Raw genomic sequence first — 20,527 nt, 5'->3', positions numbered from 1 at the left:
ACTCAGTGCCCTGCCCACACCCCGGGTGCTCTGGGGGAGACTCAGTGCCCGGCCCACACCCCGGGGGCTCTGGGGGAGACTCAGTGCCCTGCCCACACCCCGGTGCTCTGGGGGAGACTCAGTGCCCTGCCCAAACCCCGGGTGCTCTGGGGGAGACTCAGTGCCCTGCCCACAACCCGGGTGCTCTGGGGGAGACTCAGTGCCCTGCCCACACCCCGGGTGCTCTGGGGGAGACTCAGTGCCCGGCCCACACCCCGGGTGCTCTGGGGGAGACTCAGTGCCCTGCCCACACCCCGGGTGCTCTGGGGGAGACTCAGTGCCCTGCCCACACCCCGGGTGCTCTGGGGGAGACTCAGTACCCTGCCCACACCCCGGGTGCTCTGGGGGAGACTCAGTGCCCTGCCCAAACCCCAGTTGCTCTGAGGGAGACTCAGTGCCCTGCCAACAGCCCGGGTGCTCTGGGGGAGACTCAGTGCCCTGCCCACAGCCCGCGTGCTCTGGGGGAGACTCAGTGCCCTGCCCACGCCCCGGGTGCTCTGGGGGAGACTCAGTGCCCTGCTCACACCCCGGGTGCTCTGGGGGAGAGTCAGTGCCCTGCCCACGCCCCGGGTGCTCTGGGGGAGACTCAGTGCCCTGCCCACGCCCCGAGTGCTCTGGGGGAGACTCAGTGCCCTGCCCACGCCCCGGGTGCTCTGGGGGAGACTCAGTGCCCTGCCCACACCCCGGGTGCTCTGGGGGAGACTCAGTGCCCGGCCCACAACCCGGGTGCTCTGGGGGAGACTCAGTGCCCTGCCCACACCCCGGGTGCTCTGGGGGAGACTCAGTGCCCTGCCCACAGCCCGGGTGCTCTAGGGGAGACTCAGTGCCCTGCCACAGCCCGGGTGCTCTGGGGGAGACTCAGTGCCCTGCCCACACCCCGGGTGCTCTGGGGGAGACTCAGTGCCCTGCCCACACCCCGGGTGCTCTGGGGGAGACTCAGTGTCCTGCCCACACCCCGGGTGCTCTGGGGGAGACTCAGTGCCCTGCCCAAACCCCAGTTGCTCTGAGGGAGACTCAGTGCCCTGCCAACAGCCCGGGTGCTCTGGGGGAGACTCAGTGCCCTGCCCACAGCCCGCGTGCTCTGGGGGAGACTCAGTGCCCTGCCCACGCCCCGGGTGCTCTGGGGGAGACTCAGTGCCCTGCTCACACCCCGGGTGCTCTGGGGGAGAGTCAGTGCCCTGCCCACGCCCCGGGTGCTCTGGGGGAGACTCAGTGCCCTGCCCACGCCCCGAGTGCTCTGGGGGAGACTCAGTGCCCTGCCCACGCCCCGGGTGCTCTGGGGGAGACTCAGTGCCCTGCCCACACCCCGGGTGCTCTGGGGGAGACTCAGTGCCCGGCCCACACCCCGGGTGCTCTGGGGGAGACTCAGTGCCCTGCCCACACCCCGGGTGCTCTGGGGGAGACTCAGTGCCCTGCCCACAGCCCGGGTGCTCTGGGGGAGACTCAGTGCCCTGCCACAGCCCGGGTGCTCTGGGGGAGACTCAGTGCCCTGCCCACACCCCGGGTGCTCTGGGGGAGACTCAGTGCCCTGCCCACACCCCGGGTGCTCTGGGGGAGACTCAGTGCCCTGCCCACAGCCCGGGTGCTCTGGGGGAGACTCAGTGCCCTGCCCACAGCCCGGGTGCTCTGGGGGAGACTCAGTGCCCTGCCCACACCCCGGGTGCTCTGGGGGAGACTCAGTGCCCTGCCCACACCCCGGGTGCTCTGGGGGAGACTCAGTGTCCTGCCCACACCCCGGGTGCTCTGGGGGAGATCAGTGCCCTGCCCACACCCCGGGTGCTCTGGGGGAGACTCAGTGCCCTGCCCACAGCCCGGGTGCTCTGGGGGAGACTCAGTGCCCTGCCCACACCCCGGGTGCTCTGGGGGAGACTCAGTGCCCTGCCCACACCCCGGGTGCTCTGGGGGAGATTCAATGCCCTGCCCACACCCCGGTGCTCTGGGGGAGACTCAGTGCCCTGCCCACAGCCCGGGTGCTCTGGGGGAGACTCAGTGCCCTGCCCAAACCCCAGTTGCTCTCAGGGAGACTCAGTGCCCTGTCCACAGCCCGGGTGCTCTGGGGGAGACTCAGTGCCCTGCCCACACCCCGGGTGCTCTGGGGGAGACTCAGTGCCCTGCCCACAGCCTGGGTGCTCTGGGGGAGACTCAGTGCCCTGCCCACAGCCCAGGTGCTCTGGGGGAGACTCAGTGCCCTGCCCACACCCCGGGTGCTCTGGGGGAGACTCAGTGCCCTGCACACACCCCGGGTGCTCTGGGGGAGACTCAGTGCCCTGCAAACACCCCGGGTGCTCTGGGGGAGACTCAGTGCCCTGCCCACACCCCGGGTGCTCTGAGGAAGACTCAGTGCCCTGCCCACACCCCGGGTGCTCTGGGGGAGACTCATTGCCCTATCCATACCCCGGGTGCTCTGGGGGAGACTCATTGCCCTACCCACAGCCCGGGTGCTCTGGGGGAGACCTCAGTGCCCGGCCCACAGCCCGGGTGCTCTGGGGGAGACCTCAGTGCCCGGCCCACACCCCGGGAGCTCTGGGGGAGAATCAGTGCCCGGCCCACACCCCGGGTGCTCTGGGGGAGACTCAGTGCCCGGCCCACAGCCCGGGTGCTCTGGGGGAGACTCAGTGCCCTGCCCACAGCCCGGGTGCTCTGGGGGAGACTCAGTGCCCTGCCCACACCCCGGGTGCTCTGGGGGAGACTCAGTGCCCTGCCCACAGCCCGGGTGCTCTGGGGGAGACTCAGTGCCCTGCACACAGCCCGGGTGCTCTGGGGGAGACTCAGTGCCCTGCACACACCCCGGGTGCTCTGGGGGAGACTCAGTGCCCTGCCCACAGCCCGGGTGCTCTGGGGGAGACTCAGTGCACTGCCCACAGCCCGGGTGCTCTGGGGGAGACTCAGTGCCCGGCCCACACCCCGGGTGCTCTGGGGGAGACTCAGTGCCCGGCCCACACCCCGGGTGCTCTGGGGGAGACTCAGTGCCCGGCCCACACCCCGGGTGCTCTGGGGGAGACTCAGTGCCCTGCCCACAGCCCGGGTGCTCTGGGGGAGACTCAGTGCCCTGCCCACACCCCTGGTGCTCTGGGGGAGACTCAGTGCCCTGCCCACACCCCGGGTGCTCTGGGGGAGACTCAGTGCCCTGCCCACAGCCCGGGTACTCTGAGGAAGACTCAGTGCCCTGCCCACACCCCGGGTGCTCTGGGGGAGACTCATTGCCCTATCCACACCCCGGGTGCTCTGGGGGAGACTCATTGCCCTACCCACAGCCCGGGTGCTCTGGGGGAGACCTCAGTGCCCGGCCCACAGCCCGGGTGCTCTGGGGGAGACCTCAGTGCCCGGCCCACACCCCGGGAGCTCTGGGGGAGAATCAGTGCCCGGCCCACACCCCGGGTGCTCTGGGGGAGACTCAGTGCCCGGCCCACAGCCCGGGTGCTCTGGGGGAGACTCAGTGCCCTGCCCACAGCCCGGGTGCTCTGGGGGAGACTCAGTGCCCTGCCCACAGCCCGGGTGCTCTGGGGGAGACTCAGTGCCCTGCACACACCCCGGGTGCTCTGGGGGAGACTCAGTGCCCTGCCCACAGCCCGGGTGCTCTGGGGGAGACTCAGTGCCCTGCCCACAGCCCGGGTGCTCTGGGGGAGACTCAGTGCCCGGCCCACACCCCGGGTGCTCTGGGGGAGACTCAGTGCCCGGCCCACACCCCGGGTGCTCTGGGGGAGACTCAGTGCCCGGCCCACACCCCGGGTGCTCTGGGGGAGACTCAGTGCCCTGCCCACAGCCCGGGTGCTCTGGGGGAGACCCAGTGCCCTGCCCACACCCCGGGTGCTCTGGTGGAGACTCAGTGCCCTGCCCACACCCCGGGAGCTCTGGGGGAGACTCAGTGCCCGGCCCACAGCCCGGGTGCTCTGGGGGAGACTCAGTGCCCTGCCCACACCCCGGGTGCTCTGGGGGAGATCAGTGCCCTGCCCACACCCCGGGTGCTCTGGGGGAGACTCAGTGCCCTGCCCACAGCCCGGGTGCTCTGGGGGAGACTCAGTGCCCTGCCCACAGCCCGGGTGCTCTGGGGGAGACTCAGTGCCCTGCCCACACCCCGGGTGCTCTGGGGGACACTCAGTGCCCTGCCCACACCCCGGGTGCTCTGGGGGAGATTCAATGCCCTGCCCACACCCCGGTGCTCTGGGGGAGACTCAGTGCCCTGCCCACAGCCCGGGTGCTCTGGGGGAGACTCAGTGCCCTGCCCACACACCGGGTGCTCTGGGGGAGACTCAGTGCCCTGCCCACAGCCCGGGTGCTCTGGGGGAGACTCAGTGCCCTGCCCACACCCCGGGTGCTCTGGGGGAGACTCAGTGCCCGGCCCACACCCCGGGTGCTCTGGGGGAGACTCAGTGCCCTGCCCACACCCCGGGTGCTCTGGGGGAGACTCAGTGCCCGGCCCACACCCCGGGTGCTCTGGGAGAGACTCAGTGCCCTGCCCACACCCCGGGTGCTCTGGGGGAGACTCAGTGCCCGGCCCACACCCCGGGTGCTCTGGGGGAGACTCAGTGCCCTGCCCACACCCCGGGTGCTCTGGGGGAGACTCAGTGCCCTGGCCACACCCCGGGTGCTCTGGGGGAGACTCAGTACCCTGCCCACACCCCGGGTGCTCTGGGGGAGACTCAGTGCCCTGCCCAAACCCCAGTTGCTCTGAGGGAGACTCAGTGCCCTGCCAACAGCCCGGGTGCTCTGGGGGAGACTCAGTGCCCTGCCCACAGCCCGTGTGCTCTGGGGGAGACTCAGTGCCCTGCCCACGCCCCGGGTGCTCTGGGGGAGACTCAGTGCCCTGCTCACACCCCGGGTGCTCTGGGGGAGACTCAGTGCCCTGCCCACGCCCCGGGTGCTCTGGGGGAGACTCAGTGCCCTGCCCACGCCCCGAGTGCTCTGGGGGAGACTCAGTGCCCTGCCCACGCCCCGGGTGCTCTGGGGGAGACTCAGTGCCCTGCCCACACCCCGGGTGCTCTGGGGGAGACTCAGTGCCCTGCCCACACCCCGGGTGCTCTGGGGGAGACTCAGTGCCCTGCCCACAGCCCGGGTGCTCTGGGGAAGACTCAGTGCCCTGCCCACAGCCCGGGTGCTCTGGGGGAGACTCAGTGCCCTGCCCACACCCCGGTGCTCTGGGGGAGACTCAGTGCCCTGCCCACAGCCCGGGTGCTCTGGGGGAGACTCAGTGCCCTGCCCACACCCCGGGTGCTCTGGGGGAGACTCAGTGCCCTGCCCACACCCCGGGTGCTCTGGGGGAGACTCAGTGCCCTGCCCACAGCCCGGGTGCTCTGGGGGAGACTCAGTGCCCTGCCCACACCCCGGGTGCTCTGGGGGAGACTCAGTGCCCTGCCCACACCGCGGATGCTCTGGGGGAGACTCAGTGCCCTGCCCACACCCCGGGTGCTCTGGGGGAGACTCAGTGCCCTGCCCACACCCCGGGTGCTCTGGGGGAGACTCAGTGTCCTGCCCACACCCCGGGTGCTCTGGGGGAGATCAGTGCCCTGCCCACACCCCGGGTGCTCTGGGGGAGACTCAGTGCCCTGCCCACAGCCCGGGTGCTCTGGGGGAGACTCAGTGCCCTGCCCACACCCCGGGTGCTCTGGGGGAGACTCAGTGCCCTGCCCACACCCCGGGTGCTCGGGGGAGATTCAATGCCCTGCCCACACCCCGGTGCTCTGGGGGAGACTCAGTGCCCTGCCCACAGCCCGGGTGCTCTGGGGGAGACTCAGTGCCCTGCCCAAACCCCAGTTGCTCTCAGGGAGACTCAGTGCCCTGTCCACAGCCCGGGTGCTCTGGGGGAGACTCAGTGCCCTGCCCACACCCCGGGTGCTCAGGGGGAGACTCAGTGCCCTGCCCACACCCCGGGTGCTCTGGGGGAGACTCAGTGCCCTGCCCACAGCCCGGGTGCTCTGGTGGAGACTCAGTGCCCTGCCCACACCCCGGGTGCTCTGGGGGAGACTCAGTGCCCTGCCCACAGCCCGGGTGCTCTGGGGGAGACTCAGTGCCCTGCCCACAGCCCGGGTGCTCTGGGGGAGACTCAGTGCCCTGCCCACACCCCGGGTGCTCTGGTGGAGACTCAGTGCCCTGCCCACACCCCGGGTGCTCTGGGGGAGACTCAGTGCCCTGCCCACACCCCGGGTGCTCTGGGGGAGACTCAGTGCCCTGCCCACAGCCCGGGTGCTCTGGGGGAGACTCAGTGCCCTGCCCACAGCCCGGGTGCTCTGAGGAAGACTCAGTGCCCTGCCCACACCCCGGGTGCTCTGGGGGAGACTCATTGCCCTATCCACACCCCGGGTGCTCTGGGGGAGACTCATTGCCCTACCCACAGCCCGGGTGCTCTGGGGGAGACCTCAGTGCCCGGCCCACAGCCCGGGTGCTCTGGGGGAGACCTCAGTGCCCGGCCCACACCCCGGGAGCTCTGGGGGAGAATCAGTGCCCGGCCCACACCCCGGGTGCTCTGGGGGAGACTCAGTGCCCGGCCCACAGCCCGGGTGCTCTGGGGGAGACTCAGTGCCCTGCCCACAGCCCGGGTGCTCTGGGGGAGACTCAGTGCCCTGCCCACAGCCCGGGTGCTCTGGGGGAGACTCAGTGCCCTGCCCACACCCCGGGTGCTCTGGGGGAGACTCAGTGCCCTGCCCACAGCCCGGGTGCTCTGGGGGAGACTCAGTGCCCTGCCCACAGCCCGGGTGCTCTGGGGGAGACTCAGTGCCCGGCCCACACCCCGGGTGCTCTGGGGGAGACTCAGTGCCCGGCCCACACCCCGGGTGCTCTGGGGGAGACTCAGTGCCCGGCCCACACCCCGGGTGCTCTGGGGGAGACTCAGTGCCCTGCCCACAGCCCGGGTGCTCTGGGGGAGACTCAGTGCCCTGCCCACAGCCCGGGTGCTCTGGGGGAGACTCAGTGCCCTGCCCACACCCCGGGTGCTCTGGGGGAGACTTAGTGCCCTGCCCACACCCCGGGTGCTCTGGGGGAGACTCAGTGCCCTGCCCACACCCCGGGTGCTCTGGGGGAGACTCAGTGCCCTGCCCACACCCCGGGTGCTCTGGGGGAGACTCAGTGCCCTGCCCACACCCCGGGTGCTCTGGGGGAGACTCAGTGCCCTGCCCACACCCCGGGTGCTCTGGGGGAGACTCAGTGCCCTGCCCACACCCCGGGTGCTCTGGGGGAGATTCAGTGCCCTGCCCACACCCCGGTGCTCTGGGGGAGACTCAGTGCCCTGCCCACAGCCCGGGTGCTCTGGGGGAGACTCAGTGCCCTGCCCACACCCCGGGTGCTCTGGGGGAGACTCAGTGCCCTGCCCACACCCCGGGTGCTCTGGGGGAGACTCAGTGCCCGGCCCACACCCCGGGTGCTCTGGGGGAGACTCAGTGCCCTGCCCACAGCCAGGGTGCTCTGGGGGAGACTCAGTGCCCAGCCCACACCCCGGGTGCTCTGGGGGAGACTCAGTACCCTGCCCACACCCCGGGTGCTCTGGGGGAGACTCAGTGCCCTGCCCACACCCCGGGTGCTCTGGGGGAGACTCAGTGCCCTGCCCACACCCAGGGTGCTCTAGGGGAGATCAGTGCCCTGCCCACACCCCGGGTGCTCTGGGGGAGACTCAGTGCCCTGCCCACAGCCCGGGTGCTCTGGGGGAGACTCAGTGCCCTGCCCACACCCCGGGTGCTCTGGGGGAGACTCAGTGCCCTGCCCACACCCCGGGTGCTCTGGGGGAGACTCAGTGCCCAGCCCACACCCCGGGTGCTCTGGGGGAGATTCAATGCCCTGCCCACACCCCGGTGCTCTGGGGGAGACTCAGTGCCCTGCCCACAGCTCGGGTGCTCTGGGGGAGACTCAGTGCCCTGCCCACACCCCGGGTGCTCTGGGGGAGACTCAGTGCCCTGCCCACACCCCGGGTGCTCTGGGGGAGACTCAGTGCCCGGCCCACACCCCGGGTGCTCTGGGGGAGACTCAGTGCCCTGCCCACAGCCCGGGTGCTCTGGGGGAGACTCAGTGCCCTGCCCACACCCCGGGTGCTCTGGGGGAGACTCAGTACCCTGCCCACACCCCGGGTGCTCTGGGGGAGACTCAGTACCCTGCCCACACACCGGGTGCTCTGGGGGAGACTCAGTGCCCTGCCCAAACCCCAGTTGCTCTGAGGGAGACTCAGTGCCCTGCCAACAGCCCGGGTGCTCTGGGGGAGACTCAGTGCCCTGCCCACAGCCCGCGTGCTCCGGGGGAGATTCAGTGCCCTGCCCACAGCCCGGGTGCTCTGGGGGAGACTCAGTGCCCTGCCCACACCCTGGGTGCTCTGGGGGAGACTCAGTGCCCTGCCCACACCCCGGGTGCTCTGGGGGAGACTCAGTGCCCTGCCCACAGCCCGGGTGCTCTGGGGGAGACTCAGTGCCCTGCCCACACCCCGGGTGCTCTGGGGGAGACTCAGTGCCCTGCCCACACCCCGGGTGCTCTGGGGGAGATTCAATGCCCTGCCCACACCCCGGGTGCTCTGGGGGAGACTCAGTGCGCTGCCCACAGCCCGGGTGCTCTGGGGGAGACTCAGTGCCCTGCCCACACCCCGGGTGCTCTGGGGGAGACTCAGTGCCCTGCCCACAGCCCGGGTGCTCTGGGGGAGACTCAGTGCCCTGCCCACAGCCCGGGTGCTCTGGGGGAGACTCAGTGCCCTGCCCACACCCCGGGTGCTCTGGGGGAGACTCAGTGTCCTGCCCACACCCCGGGTGCTCTGGGGGAGATCAGTGCCCTGCCCACACCCCGGGTGCTCTGGGGGAGACTCAGTGCCCTGCCCACAGCCCGGGTGCTCTGGGGGAGACTCAGTGCCCTGCACACACCCCGGGTGCTCTGGGGGAGACTCAGTGCGCTGCCCACAGCCCGGGTGCTCTGGGGGAGACTCAGTGCCCTGCCCACACCCCGGGTGCTCTGGGGGAGACTCAGTGCCCTGCCCACAGCCCGGGTGCTCTGGGGGAGACTCAGTGCCCTGCCCACACCCCGGGTGCTCTGGGGGAGACTCAGTGCCCTGCCCACACCCCGGGTGCTCTGGGGGAGACTCAGTGTCCTGCCCACACCCCGGGTGCTCTGGGGGAGATCAGTGCCCTGCCCACACCCCGGGTGCTCTGGGGGAGACTCAGTGCCCTGCCCACAGCCCGGGTGCTCTGGGGGAGACTCAGTGCCCTGCCCACACCCCGGGTGCTCTGGGGGAGACTCAGTGCCCTGCCCACACCCCGGGTGCTCTGGGGGAGATTCAATGCCCTGCCCACACCCCGGTGCTCTGGGGGAGACTCAGTGCCCTGCCCACAGCCCGGGTGCTCTGGGGGAGACTCAGTGCCCTGCCCAAACCCCAGTTGCTCTCAGGGAGACTCAGTGCCCTGTCCACAGCCCGGGTGCTCTGGGGGAGACTCAGTGCCCTGCCCACACCCCGGGTGCTCTGGGGGAGACTCAGTGCCCTGCCCACAGCCTGGGTGCTCTGGGGGAGACTCAGTGCCCTGCCCACAGCCCAGGTGCTCTGGGGGAGACTCAGTGCCCTGCCCACACCCCGGGTGCTCTGGGGGAGACTCAGTGCCCTGCCCACACCCCGGGTGCTCTGGGGGAGACTCAGTGCCCTGCACACACCCCGGGTGCTCTGGGGGAGACTCAGTGCCCTGCAAACACCCCGGGTGCTCTGGGGGAGACTCAGTGCCCTGCCCACACCCCGGGTGCTCTGAGGAAGACTCAGTGCCCTGCCCACACCCCGGGTGCTCTGGGGGAGACTCATTGCCCTATCCACACCCCGGGTGCTCTGGGGGAGACTCATTGCCCTACCCACAGCCCGGGTGCTCTGGGGGAGACCTCAGTGCCCGGCCCACAGCCCGGGTGCTCTGGGGGAGACCTCAGTGCCCGGCCCACACCCCGGGAGCTCTGGGGGAGAATCAGTGCCCGGCCCACACCCCGGGTGCTCTGGGGGAGACTCAGTGCCCGGCCCACAGCCCGGGTGCTCTGGGGGAGACTCAGTGCCCTGCCCACAGCCCGGGTGCTCTGGGGGAGACTCAGTGCCCTGCCCACACCCCGGGTGCTCTGGGGGAGACTCAGTGCCCTGCCCACAGCCCGGGTGCTCTGGGGGAGACTCAGTGCCCTGCACACAGCCCGGGTGCTCTGGGGGAGACTCAGTGCCCTGCACACACCCCGGGTGCTCTGGGGGAGACTCAGTGCCCTGCCCACAGCCCGGGTGCTCTGGGGGAGACTCAGTGCCCTGCCCACAGCCCGGGTGCTCTGGGGGAGACTCAGTGCCCGGCCCACACCCCGGGTGCTCTGGGGGAGACTCAGTGCCCGGCCCACACCCCGGGTGCTCTGGGGGAGACTCAGTGCCCGGCCCACACCCCGGGTGCTCTGGGGGAGACTCAGTGCCCGGCCCACACCCCGGGTGCTCTGGGGGAGACTCAGTGCCCTGCCCACAGCCCGGGTGCTCTGGGGGAGACTCAGTGCCCTGCCCACACCCCGGGTGCTCTGGGGGAGACTCAGTGCCCTGCCCACACCCCTGGTGCTCTGGGGGAGACTCAGTGCCCTGCCCACACCCCGGGTGCTCTGGGGGAGACTCAGTGCCCTGCCCACAGCCCGGGTGCTCTGAGGAAGACTCAGTGCCCTGCCCACACCCCGGGTGCTCTGGGGGAGACTCGTTGCCCTATCCACACCCCGGGTGCTCTGGGGGAGACTCATTGCCCTACCCACAGCCCGGGTGCTCTGGGGGAGACCTCAGTGCCCGGCCCACAGCCCGGGTGCTCTGGGGGAGACCTCAGTGCCCGGCCCACACCCCGGGAGCTCTGGGGGAGAATCAGTGCCCGGCCCACACCCCGGGTGCTCTGGGGGAGACTCAGTGCCCGGCCCACAGCCCGGGTGCTCTGGGGGAGACTCAGTGCCCTGCCCACAGCCCGGGTGCTCTGGGGGAGACTCAGTGCCCTGCCCACAGCCCGGGTGCTCTGGGGGAGACTCAGTGCCCTGCACACACCCCGGGTGCTCTGGGGGAGACTCAGTGCCCTGCCCACAGCCCGGGTGCTCTGGGGGAGACTCAGTGCCCTGCCCACAGCCCGGGTGCTCTGGGGGAGACTCAGTGCCCGGCCCACACCCCGGGTGCTCTGGGGGAGACTCAGTGCCCGGCCCACACCCCGGGTGCTCTGGGGGAGACTCAGTGCCCGGCCCACACCCCGGGTGCTCTGGGGGAGACTCAGTGCCCTGCCCACAGCCCGGGTGCTCTGGGGGAGACCCAGTGCCCTGCCCACACCCCGGGTGCTCTGGTGGAGACTCAGTGCCCTGCCCACACCCCGGGAGCTCTGGGGGAGACTCAGTGCCCGGCCCACAGCCCGGGTGCTCTGGGGGAGACTCAGTGCCCTGCCCACAGCCCGGGTGCTCTGGGGGAGATCAGTGCCCTGCCCACACCCCGGGTGCTCTGGGGGAGACTCAGTGCCCTGCCCACAGCCCGGGTGCTCTGGGGGAGACTCAGTGCCCTGCCCACAGCCCGGGTGCTCTGGGGGAGACTCAGTGCCCTGCCCACACCCCGGGTGCTCTGGGGAGACTCAGTGCCCTGCCCACACCCCGCGTGCTCTGGGGGAGATTCAATGCCCTGCCCACACCCCGGTGCTCTGGGGGAGACTCAGTGCCCTGCCCACAGCCCGGGTGCTCTGGGGGAGACTCAGTGCCCTGCCCACACACCGGGTGCTCTGGGGGAGACTCAGTGCCCTGCCCACAGCCCGGGTGCTCTGGGGGAGACTCAGTGCCCTGCCCACACCCCGGGTGCTCTGGGGGAGACTCAGTGCCCGGCCCACACCCCGGGTGCTCTGGGGGAGACTCAGTGCCCTGCCCACACCCCGGGTGCTCTGGGGGAGACTCAGTGCCCGGCCCACACCCCGGGTGCTCTGGGAGAGACTCAGTGCCCTGCCCACACCCCGGGTGCTCTGGGGGAGACTCAGTGCCCGGCCCACACCCCGGGTGCTCTGGGGGAGACTCAGTGCCCTGCCCACACCCCGGGTGCTCTGGGGGAGACTCAGTGCCCTGGCCACACCCCGGGTGCTCTGGGGGAGACTCAGTACCCTGCCCACACCCCGGGTGCTCTGGGGGAGACTCAGTGCCCTGCCCAAACCCCAGTTGCTCTGAGGGAGACTCAGTGCCCTGCCAACAGCCCGGGTGCTCTGGGGGAGACTCAGTGCCCTGCCCACAGCCCGCGTGCTCTGGGGGAGACTCAGTGCCCTGCCCACGCCCCGGGTGCTCTGGGGGAGACTCAGTGCCCTGCTCACACCCCGGGTGCTCTGGGGGAGACTCAGTGCCCTGCCCACGCCCCGGGTGCTCTGGGGGAGACTCAGTGCCCTGCCCACGCCCCGAGTGCTCTGGGGGAGACTCAGTGCCCTGCCCACGCCCCGGGTGCTCTGGGGGAGACTCAGTGCCCTGCCCACGCCCCGGGTGCTCTGGGGGAGACTCAGTGCCCTGCCCACACCCCGGGTGCTCTGGGGGAGACTCAGTGCCCTGCCCACAGCCCGGGTGCTCTGGGAAAGACTCAGTGCCCTGCCCACAACCCGGGTGCTCTGGGGGAGACTCAGTGCCCTGCCCACACCCCGGTGCTCTGGGGGAGACTCAGTGCCCTGCCCACAGCCCGGGTGCTCTGGGGGAGACTCAGTGCCCTGCCCACACCCCGGGTGCTCTGGGGGAGACTCAGTGCCCTGCCCACACCCCGGGTGCTCTGGGGGAGACTCAGTGCCCTGCCCACAGCCCGGGTGCTCTGGGGGAGACTCAGTGCCCTGCCCACACCCCGGGTGCTCTGGGGGAGACTCAGTGCCCTGCCCACACCGCGGATGCTCTGGGGGAGACTCAGTGCCCTGCCCACACCCCGGGTGCTCTGGGGGAGACTCAGTGCCCTGCCCACAACCCGGGTGCTCTGGGGGAGACTCAGTGTCCTGCCCACACCCCGGGTGCTCTGGGGGAGATCAGTGCCCTGCCCACACCCCGGGTGCTCTGGGGGAGACTCAGTGCCCTGCCCACACCCCGGGTGCTCTGGGGGAGACTCAGTGCCCTGCCCACACCCCGGGTGCTCTGGGGGAGACTCAGTGCCCTGCCCACACCCCGGGTGCTCTGGGGGAGATTCAATGCCCTGCCCACACCCCGGTGCTCTGGGGGAGACTCAGTGCCCTGCCCACAGCCCGGGTGCTCTGGGGGAGACTCAGTGCCCTGCCCAAACCCCAGTTGCTCTCAGGGAGACTCAGTGCCCTGTCCACAGCCCGGGTGCTCTGGGGGAGACTCAGTGCCCTGCCCACACCCCGGGTGCTCTGGGGGAGACTCAGTGCCCTGCCCACAGCCTGGGTGCTCTGGGGGAGACTCAGTGCCCTGCCCACAGCCCAGGTGCTCTGGGGGAGACTCAGTGCCCTGCCCACACCCCGGGTGCTCTGGGGGAGACTCAGTGCCCTGCACACACCCCGGGTGCTCTGGGGGAGACTCAGTGCCCTGCCCACAGCCCGGGTGCTCTGGGGGAGACTCAGTGCCCTGCCCACACCCCGGGTGCTCTGGGGGAGACTCAGTGCCCTGCCCACACCACGGGTGCTCTGGGGAGACTCAGTGCCCTGCCCACACCCCGGGTGCTCTGGGGGAGACTCAGTGCCCTGCCCACACCCCGGGTGCTCTGGGGGAGACTCAGTGCCCTGCACACAGCCCGGGTGCTCTGAGGAAGACTCAGTGCCCTGCCCACACCCCGGGTGCTCTGGGGGAGACTCATTGCCCTATCCACACCCCGGGTGCTCTGGGGGAGACTCATTGCCCTACCCACAGCCCGGGTGCTCTGGGGGAGACCTCAGTGCCCGGCCCACAGCCCGGGTGCTCTGGGGGAGACCTCAGTGCCCGGCCCACACCCCGGGAGCTCTGGGGGAGAATCAGTGCCCGGCCCACACCCCGGATGCTCTGGGGGAGACTCAGTGCCCGGCCCACAGCCCGGGTGCTCTGGGGGAGACTCAGTGCCCTGCCCACAGCCCGGGTGCTCTGGGGGAGACTCAGTGCCCTGCCCACAGCCCGGGTGCTCTGGGGGAGACTCAGTGCCCTGCACACACCCCGGGTGCTCTGGGGGAGACTCAGTGCCCTGCCCACAGCCCGGGTGCTCTGGGGGAGACTCAGTGCCCTGCCCACAGCCCGGGTGCTCTGGGGGAGACTCAGTGCCCGGCCCACACCCCGGGTGCTCTGGGGGAGACTCAGTGCCCGGCCCACACCCCGGGTGCTCTGGGGGAGACTCAGTGCCCGGCCCACACCCCGGGTGCTCTGGGGGAGACTCAGTGCCCTGCCCACAGCCCGGGTGCTCTGGGGGAGACTCAGTGCCCTGCCCACAGCCCGGGTGCTCTGGGGGAGACTCAGTGCCCTGCCCACACCCCGGGTGCTCTGGGGGAGACTTAGTGCCCTGCCCACACCCCGGGTGCTCTGGGGGAGACTCAGTGCCCTGCCCACACCCCGGGTGCTCTGGGGGAGACTCAGTGCCCTGCCCACACCCCGGGTGCTCTGGGGGAGATCAGTGCCCTGCCCACACCCCGGGTGCTCTGGGGGAGACTCAGTGCCCTGCCCACACCCCGGGTGCTCTGGGGGAGACTCAGTGCCCTGCCCACACCCCGGGTGCTCTGGGGGAGATTCAGTGCCCTGCCCACACCCCGGTGCTCTGGGGGAGACTCAGTGCCCTGCCCACAGCCCGGGTGCTCTGGGGGAGACTCAGTGCCCTGCCCACACCCCGGGTGCTCTGGGGGAGACTCAGTGCCCTGCCCACACCCCGGGTGCTCTGGGGGAGACTCAGTGCCCGGCCCACACCCCGGGTGCTCTGGGGGAGACTCAGTGCCCTGCCCACAGCCAGGGTGCTCTGGGGGAGACTCAGTGCCCAGCCCACACCCCGGGTGCTCTGGGGGAGACTCAGTACCCTGCCCACACCCCGGGTGCTCTGGGGGAGACTCAGTGCCCTGCCCACACCCCTGGTGCTCTGGGGGAGACTCAGTGCCCTGCCCACACCCAGGGTGCTCTAGGGGAGATCAGTGCCCTGCCCACACCCCGGGTGCTCTGGGGGAGACTCAGTGCCCTGCCCACAGCCCGGGTGCTCTGGGGGAGACTCAGTGCCCTGCCCACACCCCGGGTGCTCTGGGGGAGACTCAGTGCCCTGCCCACACCCCGGGTGCTCTGGGGGAGACTCAGTGCCCAGCCCACACCCCGGGTGCTCTGGGGGAGATTCAATGCCCTGCCCACACCCCGGTGCTCTGGGGGAGACTCAGTGCCCTGCCCACAGCCTGAGTGCTCTGGGGGAGACTCAGTGCCCTGCCCACAGCCCGGGTGCTCTGGGGGAGATTCAATGCCCTGCCCACACCCCGGTGCTCTGGGGGAGACTCAGTGCCCTGCCCACAGCCCGGGTGCTCTGGGGGAGACTCAGTGCCCTGCCCAAACCCCAGTTGCTCTCAGGGAGACTCAGTCCCCTGTCCACAGCCCGGGTGCTCTGGGGGAGACTCAGTGCCCTGCCCACACCCCGGGTGCTCTGGGGGAGACTCAGTGCCCTGCCCACAGCCTGAGTGCTCTGGGGGAGACTCAGTGCCCTGCCCACAGCCCAGGTGCTCTGGGGGAGACTCAGTGCCCTGCCCACACCCCGGGTGCTCTGGGGGAGACTCAGTGCCCTGCACACACCCCGGGTGCTCTGGGGGAGACTCAGTGCCCTGCACACACCCCGGGTGCTCTGGGGGAGACTCAGTGCCCTGCCCACAGCCCGGGTGCTCTGGGGGAGACTCAGTGCCCTGCCCACAACCCGGGTGCTCTGGGGGAGACTCAGTGCCCTGCCCACACCCCGGGTGCTCAGGGGGAGACTCAGTGCCCTGCCCACAGCCCGGGTGCTCTGGGGGAGACTCAGTGCCCTGCCCACAGCCCGGGTGCTCTGAGGAAGACTCAGTGCCCTGCCCACACCCCGGGTGCTCTGGGGGAGACTCATTGCCCTATCCACACCCCGGGTACTCTGGGGGAGACTCAGTGCCCTGCCCACAGCCCGGGTGCTCTGGGGGAGACTCAGTGCCCTGCCCACACCCCGGGTGCTCTGGGGGAGACTCAGTGCCCTGCCCACACCCCGGGTGCTCTGGGGGAGACTCAGTGCCCTGCCCACACCCCGGGTGCTCTGGGGGAGACTCAGTGCCCTGCCCACACCCCGGGTGCTCTGGGGGAGACTCAGTGCCCTGCCCACAGCCCGGGTGCTCTGAGGAAGACTCAGTGCCCTGCCCACACCCCGGGTGCTCTGGGGGAGACTCATTGCCCTATCCACACCCCGGGTGCTCTGGGGGAGACTCATTGCCCTACCCACAGCCCGGGTGCTCTGGGGGAGACCTCAGTGCCCGGCCCACAGCCCGGGTGCTCTGGGGGAGACCTCAGTGCCCGGCCCACACCCCGGGAGCTCTGGGGGAGAATCAGTGCCCGGCCCACACCCCGGGTGCTCTGGGGGAGACTCAGTGCCCTGCCCACAGCCCGGGTGCTCTGGGGGAGACTCAGTGCCCTGCCCACAGCCCGGGTGCTCTGGGGGAGACTCAGTGCCCGGCCCACACCCCGGGTGCTCTGGGGGAGACTCAGTGCCCGGCCCACACCCCGGGTGCTCTGGGGGAGACTCAGTGCCCGGCCCACACCCCGGGTGCTCTGGGGGAGACTCAGTTACCTGCCCACAGCCCGGGTGCTCTGGGGGAGACTCAGTGCCCTGCCCACAGCCCGGGTGCTCTGGGGGAGACTCAGTGCCCTGCCCACACCCCGGGTGCTCTGGGGGAGATCAGTGCCCTGCCCACACCCCGGGTGCTCTGGGGGAGACTCAGTGCCCTGCCCACAGCCCGGGTGCTCTGGGGGAGACTCAGTGCCCTGCCCACACCCCGGGTGCTCTGGGGGAGACTCAGTGCCCTGCCCACACCCCGGGTGCTCTGGGGGAGATTCAATGCCCTGCCCACACCCCGGTGCTCTGGGGGAGACTCAGTGCCCTGCCCACAGCCCGGGTGCTCTGGGGGAGACTCAGTGCCCTGCCCACACCCCGGGTGCTCTGCGGGAGACTCAGTGCCCTGCCCACACCCCGGGTGCTCTGTGGGAGACTCAGTGCCCGGCCCACACCCCGGGTGCTCTGGGGGAGACTCAGTGCCCTGCCCACAGCCAGGGTGCTCTGGGGGAGACTCAGTGCCCTGCCCACACCCCGGGTGCTCTGGGGGAGACTCAGTACCCTGCCCACACCCCGGGTGCTCTGGGGGAGACTCAGTGCCCTGCCCACACCCCGGGTGCTCTGGGGGAGACTCAGTGCCCTGCCCACACCCCGGGTGCTCTAGGGGAGATCAGTGCCCTGCCCACACCCCGGGTGCTCTGGGGGAGACTCAGTGCCCTGCCCACAGCCCGGGTGCTCTGGGGGAGACTCAGTGCCCTGCCCACACCCCGGGTGCTCTGGGGGAGACTCAGTGCCCTGCCCACACCCCGGGTGCTCTGGGGGAGACTCAATGCCCTGCCCACACCCCGGTGCTCTGGGGGAGACTCAGTGCCCTGCCCACACACCGGGTGCTCTGGGGGAGACTCAGTGCCCTGCCCAAACCCCAGTTGCTCTGAGGGAGACTCAGTGCCCTGCCAACAGCCCGGGTGCTCTGGGGGAGACTCAGTGCCCTGCCCACACACCGGGTGCTCTGGGGGAGACTCAGTGCCCTGCCCAAACCCCAGTTGCTCTGAGGGAGACTCAGTGCCCTGCCAACAGCCCGGGTGCTCTGGGGGAGACTCAGTGCCCTGCCCACAGCCCGCCTGCTCCGGGGGAGACTCAGTGCCCTGCCCACAGCCCGGGTGCTCTGGGGGAGACTCAGTGCCCTGCCCACAGCCCGGGTGCTCTGGGGGAGACTCAGTGCCCTGCCCACAGCCCGGGTGCTCTGGGGGAGACTCAGTGCCCTGCCCACACCCCGGGTGCTCTGGGGGAGACTCAGTGCCCTGCCCACACCCCGGGTGCTCTGGGGGAGACTCAGTGCCCTGCCCACACCCCGGGTGCTCTGGGGGAGACTCAGTGTCCTGCCCACACCCCGGGTGCTCTGGGGGAGATCAGTGCCCTGCGCACACCCCGGGTGCTCTGGGGGAGACTCAGTGCCCTGCCCACAGCCCTGGTGCTCTGGGGAGACTCAGTGCCCTGCCCACACCCGGGTGCTCTGGGGGAGACTCAGTGCCCTGCCCACACCCCGGGTGCTCTGGGGGAGATTCAATGCCCTGCCCACAGTCCGGGTGCTCTGGGGGAGACTCAGTGCCCTGCCCACACCCCAGTTGCTCTCAGGGAGACTCAGTGCCCTGTCCACAGCCCGGGTGCTCTGGGGGAGACTCAGTGCCTGCCCACACCCCGGGTGTTCTGGGGGAGACTCAGTGCCCTGCCCACAGCCTGAGTGCTCTGCGGGAGACTCAGTGCCCTGCCCACAGCCCGGGTGCTCTGGGGGAGATTCAATGCCCTGCCCACACCCCGGTGCTCTGGGGGAGACTCAGTGCCCTGCCCACAGCCCGGGTGCTCTGGGGGAGACTCAGTGCCCTGCCCACACCCCGGGTGCTCTGGGGAGACTCAGTGCCCTGCCACAGCCTGAGTGCTCTGGGGGAGACTCAGTGCCCTGCCCACAGCCCAGGTGCTCTGGGGGAGACTCAGTGCCCTGCCCACACCCCGGGTGCTCTGGGGGAGACTCAGTGCCCTGCACACACCCCGGGTGCTCTGGGGGAGACTCAGTGCCCTGCACACACCCCGGGTGCTCTGGGGGAGACTCAGTGCTCTGCCCACACCCCGGGTGCTCTGGGGGAGACTCAGTGCCCTGCCCACAGCCCGGGTGCTCTGGGGAGACTCAGTGCCCTGCCCACAGCCCGCGTGCTCTGGGGGAGACTCAGTGCCCTGCCCACACCCCGGGTGCTCTGGGGGAGACTCAGTGCCCTGCCCACACCCCGGGTGCTCTGGGGGAGGACTCAGTGCCCTGCCCACACCCCGGGTGCTCTGGGGGAGACTCAGTGCCCGGCCCACACCCCGGGTGCTCTGGGGGAGACTCAGTGCCCTGCCCACACCCCGGGTGCTCTGGGGGAGACTCAGTGCCCTGCCCATAGCCCGGGTGCTCTGGGGAGACTCAGTGCCCTGCCCACACCCCGGGTGCTCTGGGGGAGACTCAGTGCGCTGCCCACACCCCGGGTGCTCTGGGGGAGACTCAGTGCCCTGCCCACACCCCGGGTGCTCTGGGGGAGACTCAGTACCCTGCCAACAGCCCGGGTGCTCTGAGGAAGACTCAGTGCCCTGCCCACACCCCGGGTGCTCTCGGGGAGACTCATTGCCCTATCCACACCCCGGGTGCTCTGGGGGAGACTCATTGCCCTACCCACAGCCCGGGTGCTCTGGGGGAGACCTCAGTGCCCGGCCCACAGCCCGGGTGCTCTGGGGAGACCTCAGTGCCCGGCCCACACCCCGGGAGCTCTGGGGGAGAATCAGTGCCTGCCCACACCCCGGGTGCTCTGGGGAGACTCATTGCCCTATCCACACCCCGGGTGCTCTGGGGGAGACTCATTGCCCTACCCACAGCCCGGGTGCTCTGGGGGAGACCTCAGTGCCCGGCCCACAGCCCGGGTGCTCTGGGGGTGACCTCAGTGCCCGGCCCACACCCCGGGAGCTCTGGGGAGACTCAGTGCCCGGCCCACAGCCCGGGTGCTCTGGGGGAGACTCAGTGCCCTGCCCACAGCCCGGGTGCTCTGGGGAGACTCAGTGCCCTGCCCACAGCCCGGGTCCTCTGGGGAGACTCAGTGCCCTGCACACACCCCGGGTGCTCTGGGGGAGACTCAGTGCCCTGCCCACACCCCGGGTGCTCTGGGGGAGACTCAGTGCCCTGCCCACGCCCCTGGTGCTCTGGGGAGACTCAGTGCCCGGCCCACACCCCGGGTGCTCTGGGGGAGACTCAGTGCGCTGCCCACACCCCGGGTGCTCTGGGGGAGACTCAGTGCCCTGCCCACAGCCCGGGTGCTCTGGGGGAGACTCAGTGCCCTGCCCACACCCCGGGTGCTCTGGGGGAGAACCTGAAGGTTCCATCCACACCCAGGGGTCATGGCTCCCAGGTGACTCCCTTGGGAGAGCCAGTGCCCACACACACTCTCCCAGGTGACCACGCCCTGTGCCCAGTGACACCCCTGTGCCTTCTCTGCCCACAGGTATCAGAGCCGCAAGTGGAGGGGGTGCTCACCCACAAGACCTGGCCCTCTGCCCTGACCTCCACCCTGGGGGCCCCACGCCTCACACCCAGGGCTGGCTGAGGCCAGAGGAGCTCAGCCCAAAGGTGGAAAGCGATGTGGACACAGAGAGAATGCTGGCTGCCCTGGGAGCCTACATGTCTCAGCGGCGGCCCGCAGCTCTCCAGAAGGAGGACTCAGGGCCTCGAGGCCTGCGCCCTGCACGCTGGGGGGGCTCACAAAGCCAGAAGGCCCCCCAGAAGCAACCAGGATCCTCCGGAGCCCGGAGGGTGCCCGAGGACAAGGCTCACGGTGAGTC

The 20,527-nt window shown here is 70.7% G+C and overlaps 1 protein-coding gene across 1 annotated transcript in view; it reads left to right on the top strand.

Annotated features, from left to right (window-relative positions):
* Nucleotides 1–20,517, top strand: part of LOC103126673 (protein tyrosine phosphatase receptor type N2) — a 65,592-nt gene extending 45,075 nt beyond the window's left edge. The window contains exon 8 of the mRNA XM_060184386.1: nt 20,191–20,517. Coding sequence (XP_060040369.1) covers nt 20,191–20,292 — 102 coding nt within the window. The 3' untranslated portion in view covers nt 20,293–20,517. The remainder of the gene's footprint in view (nt 1–20,190) is intronic.
* Nucleotides 20,518–20,527: the final 10 nt, after the last annotated feature.

This window comes from Erinaceus europaeus, unplaced genomic scaffold (genome assembly GCF_950295315.1).
Source record: "Erinaceus europaeus unplaced genomic scaffold, mEriEur2.1 scaffold_606, whole genome shotgun sequence".
NCBI lineage: Eukaryota > Metazoa > Chordata > Mammalia > Eulipotyphla > Erinaceidae > Erinaceus > Erinaceus europaeus.
This window is presented reverse-complemented; position numbering and strand designations above follow the sequence as displayed.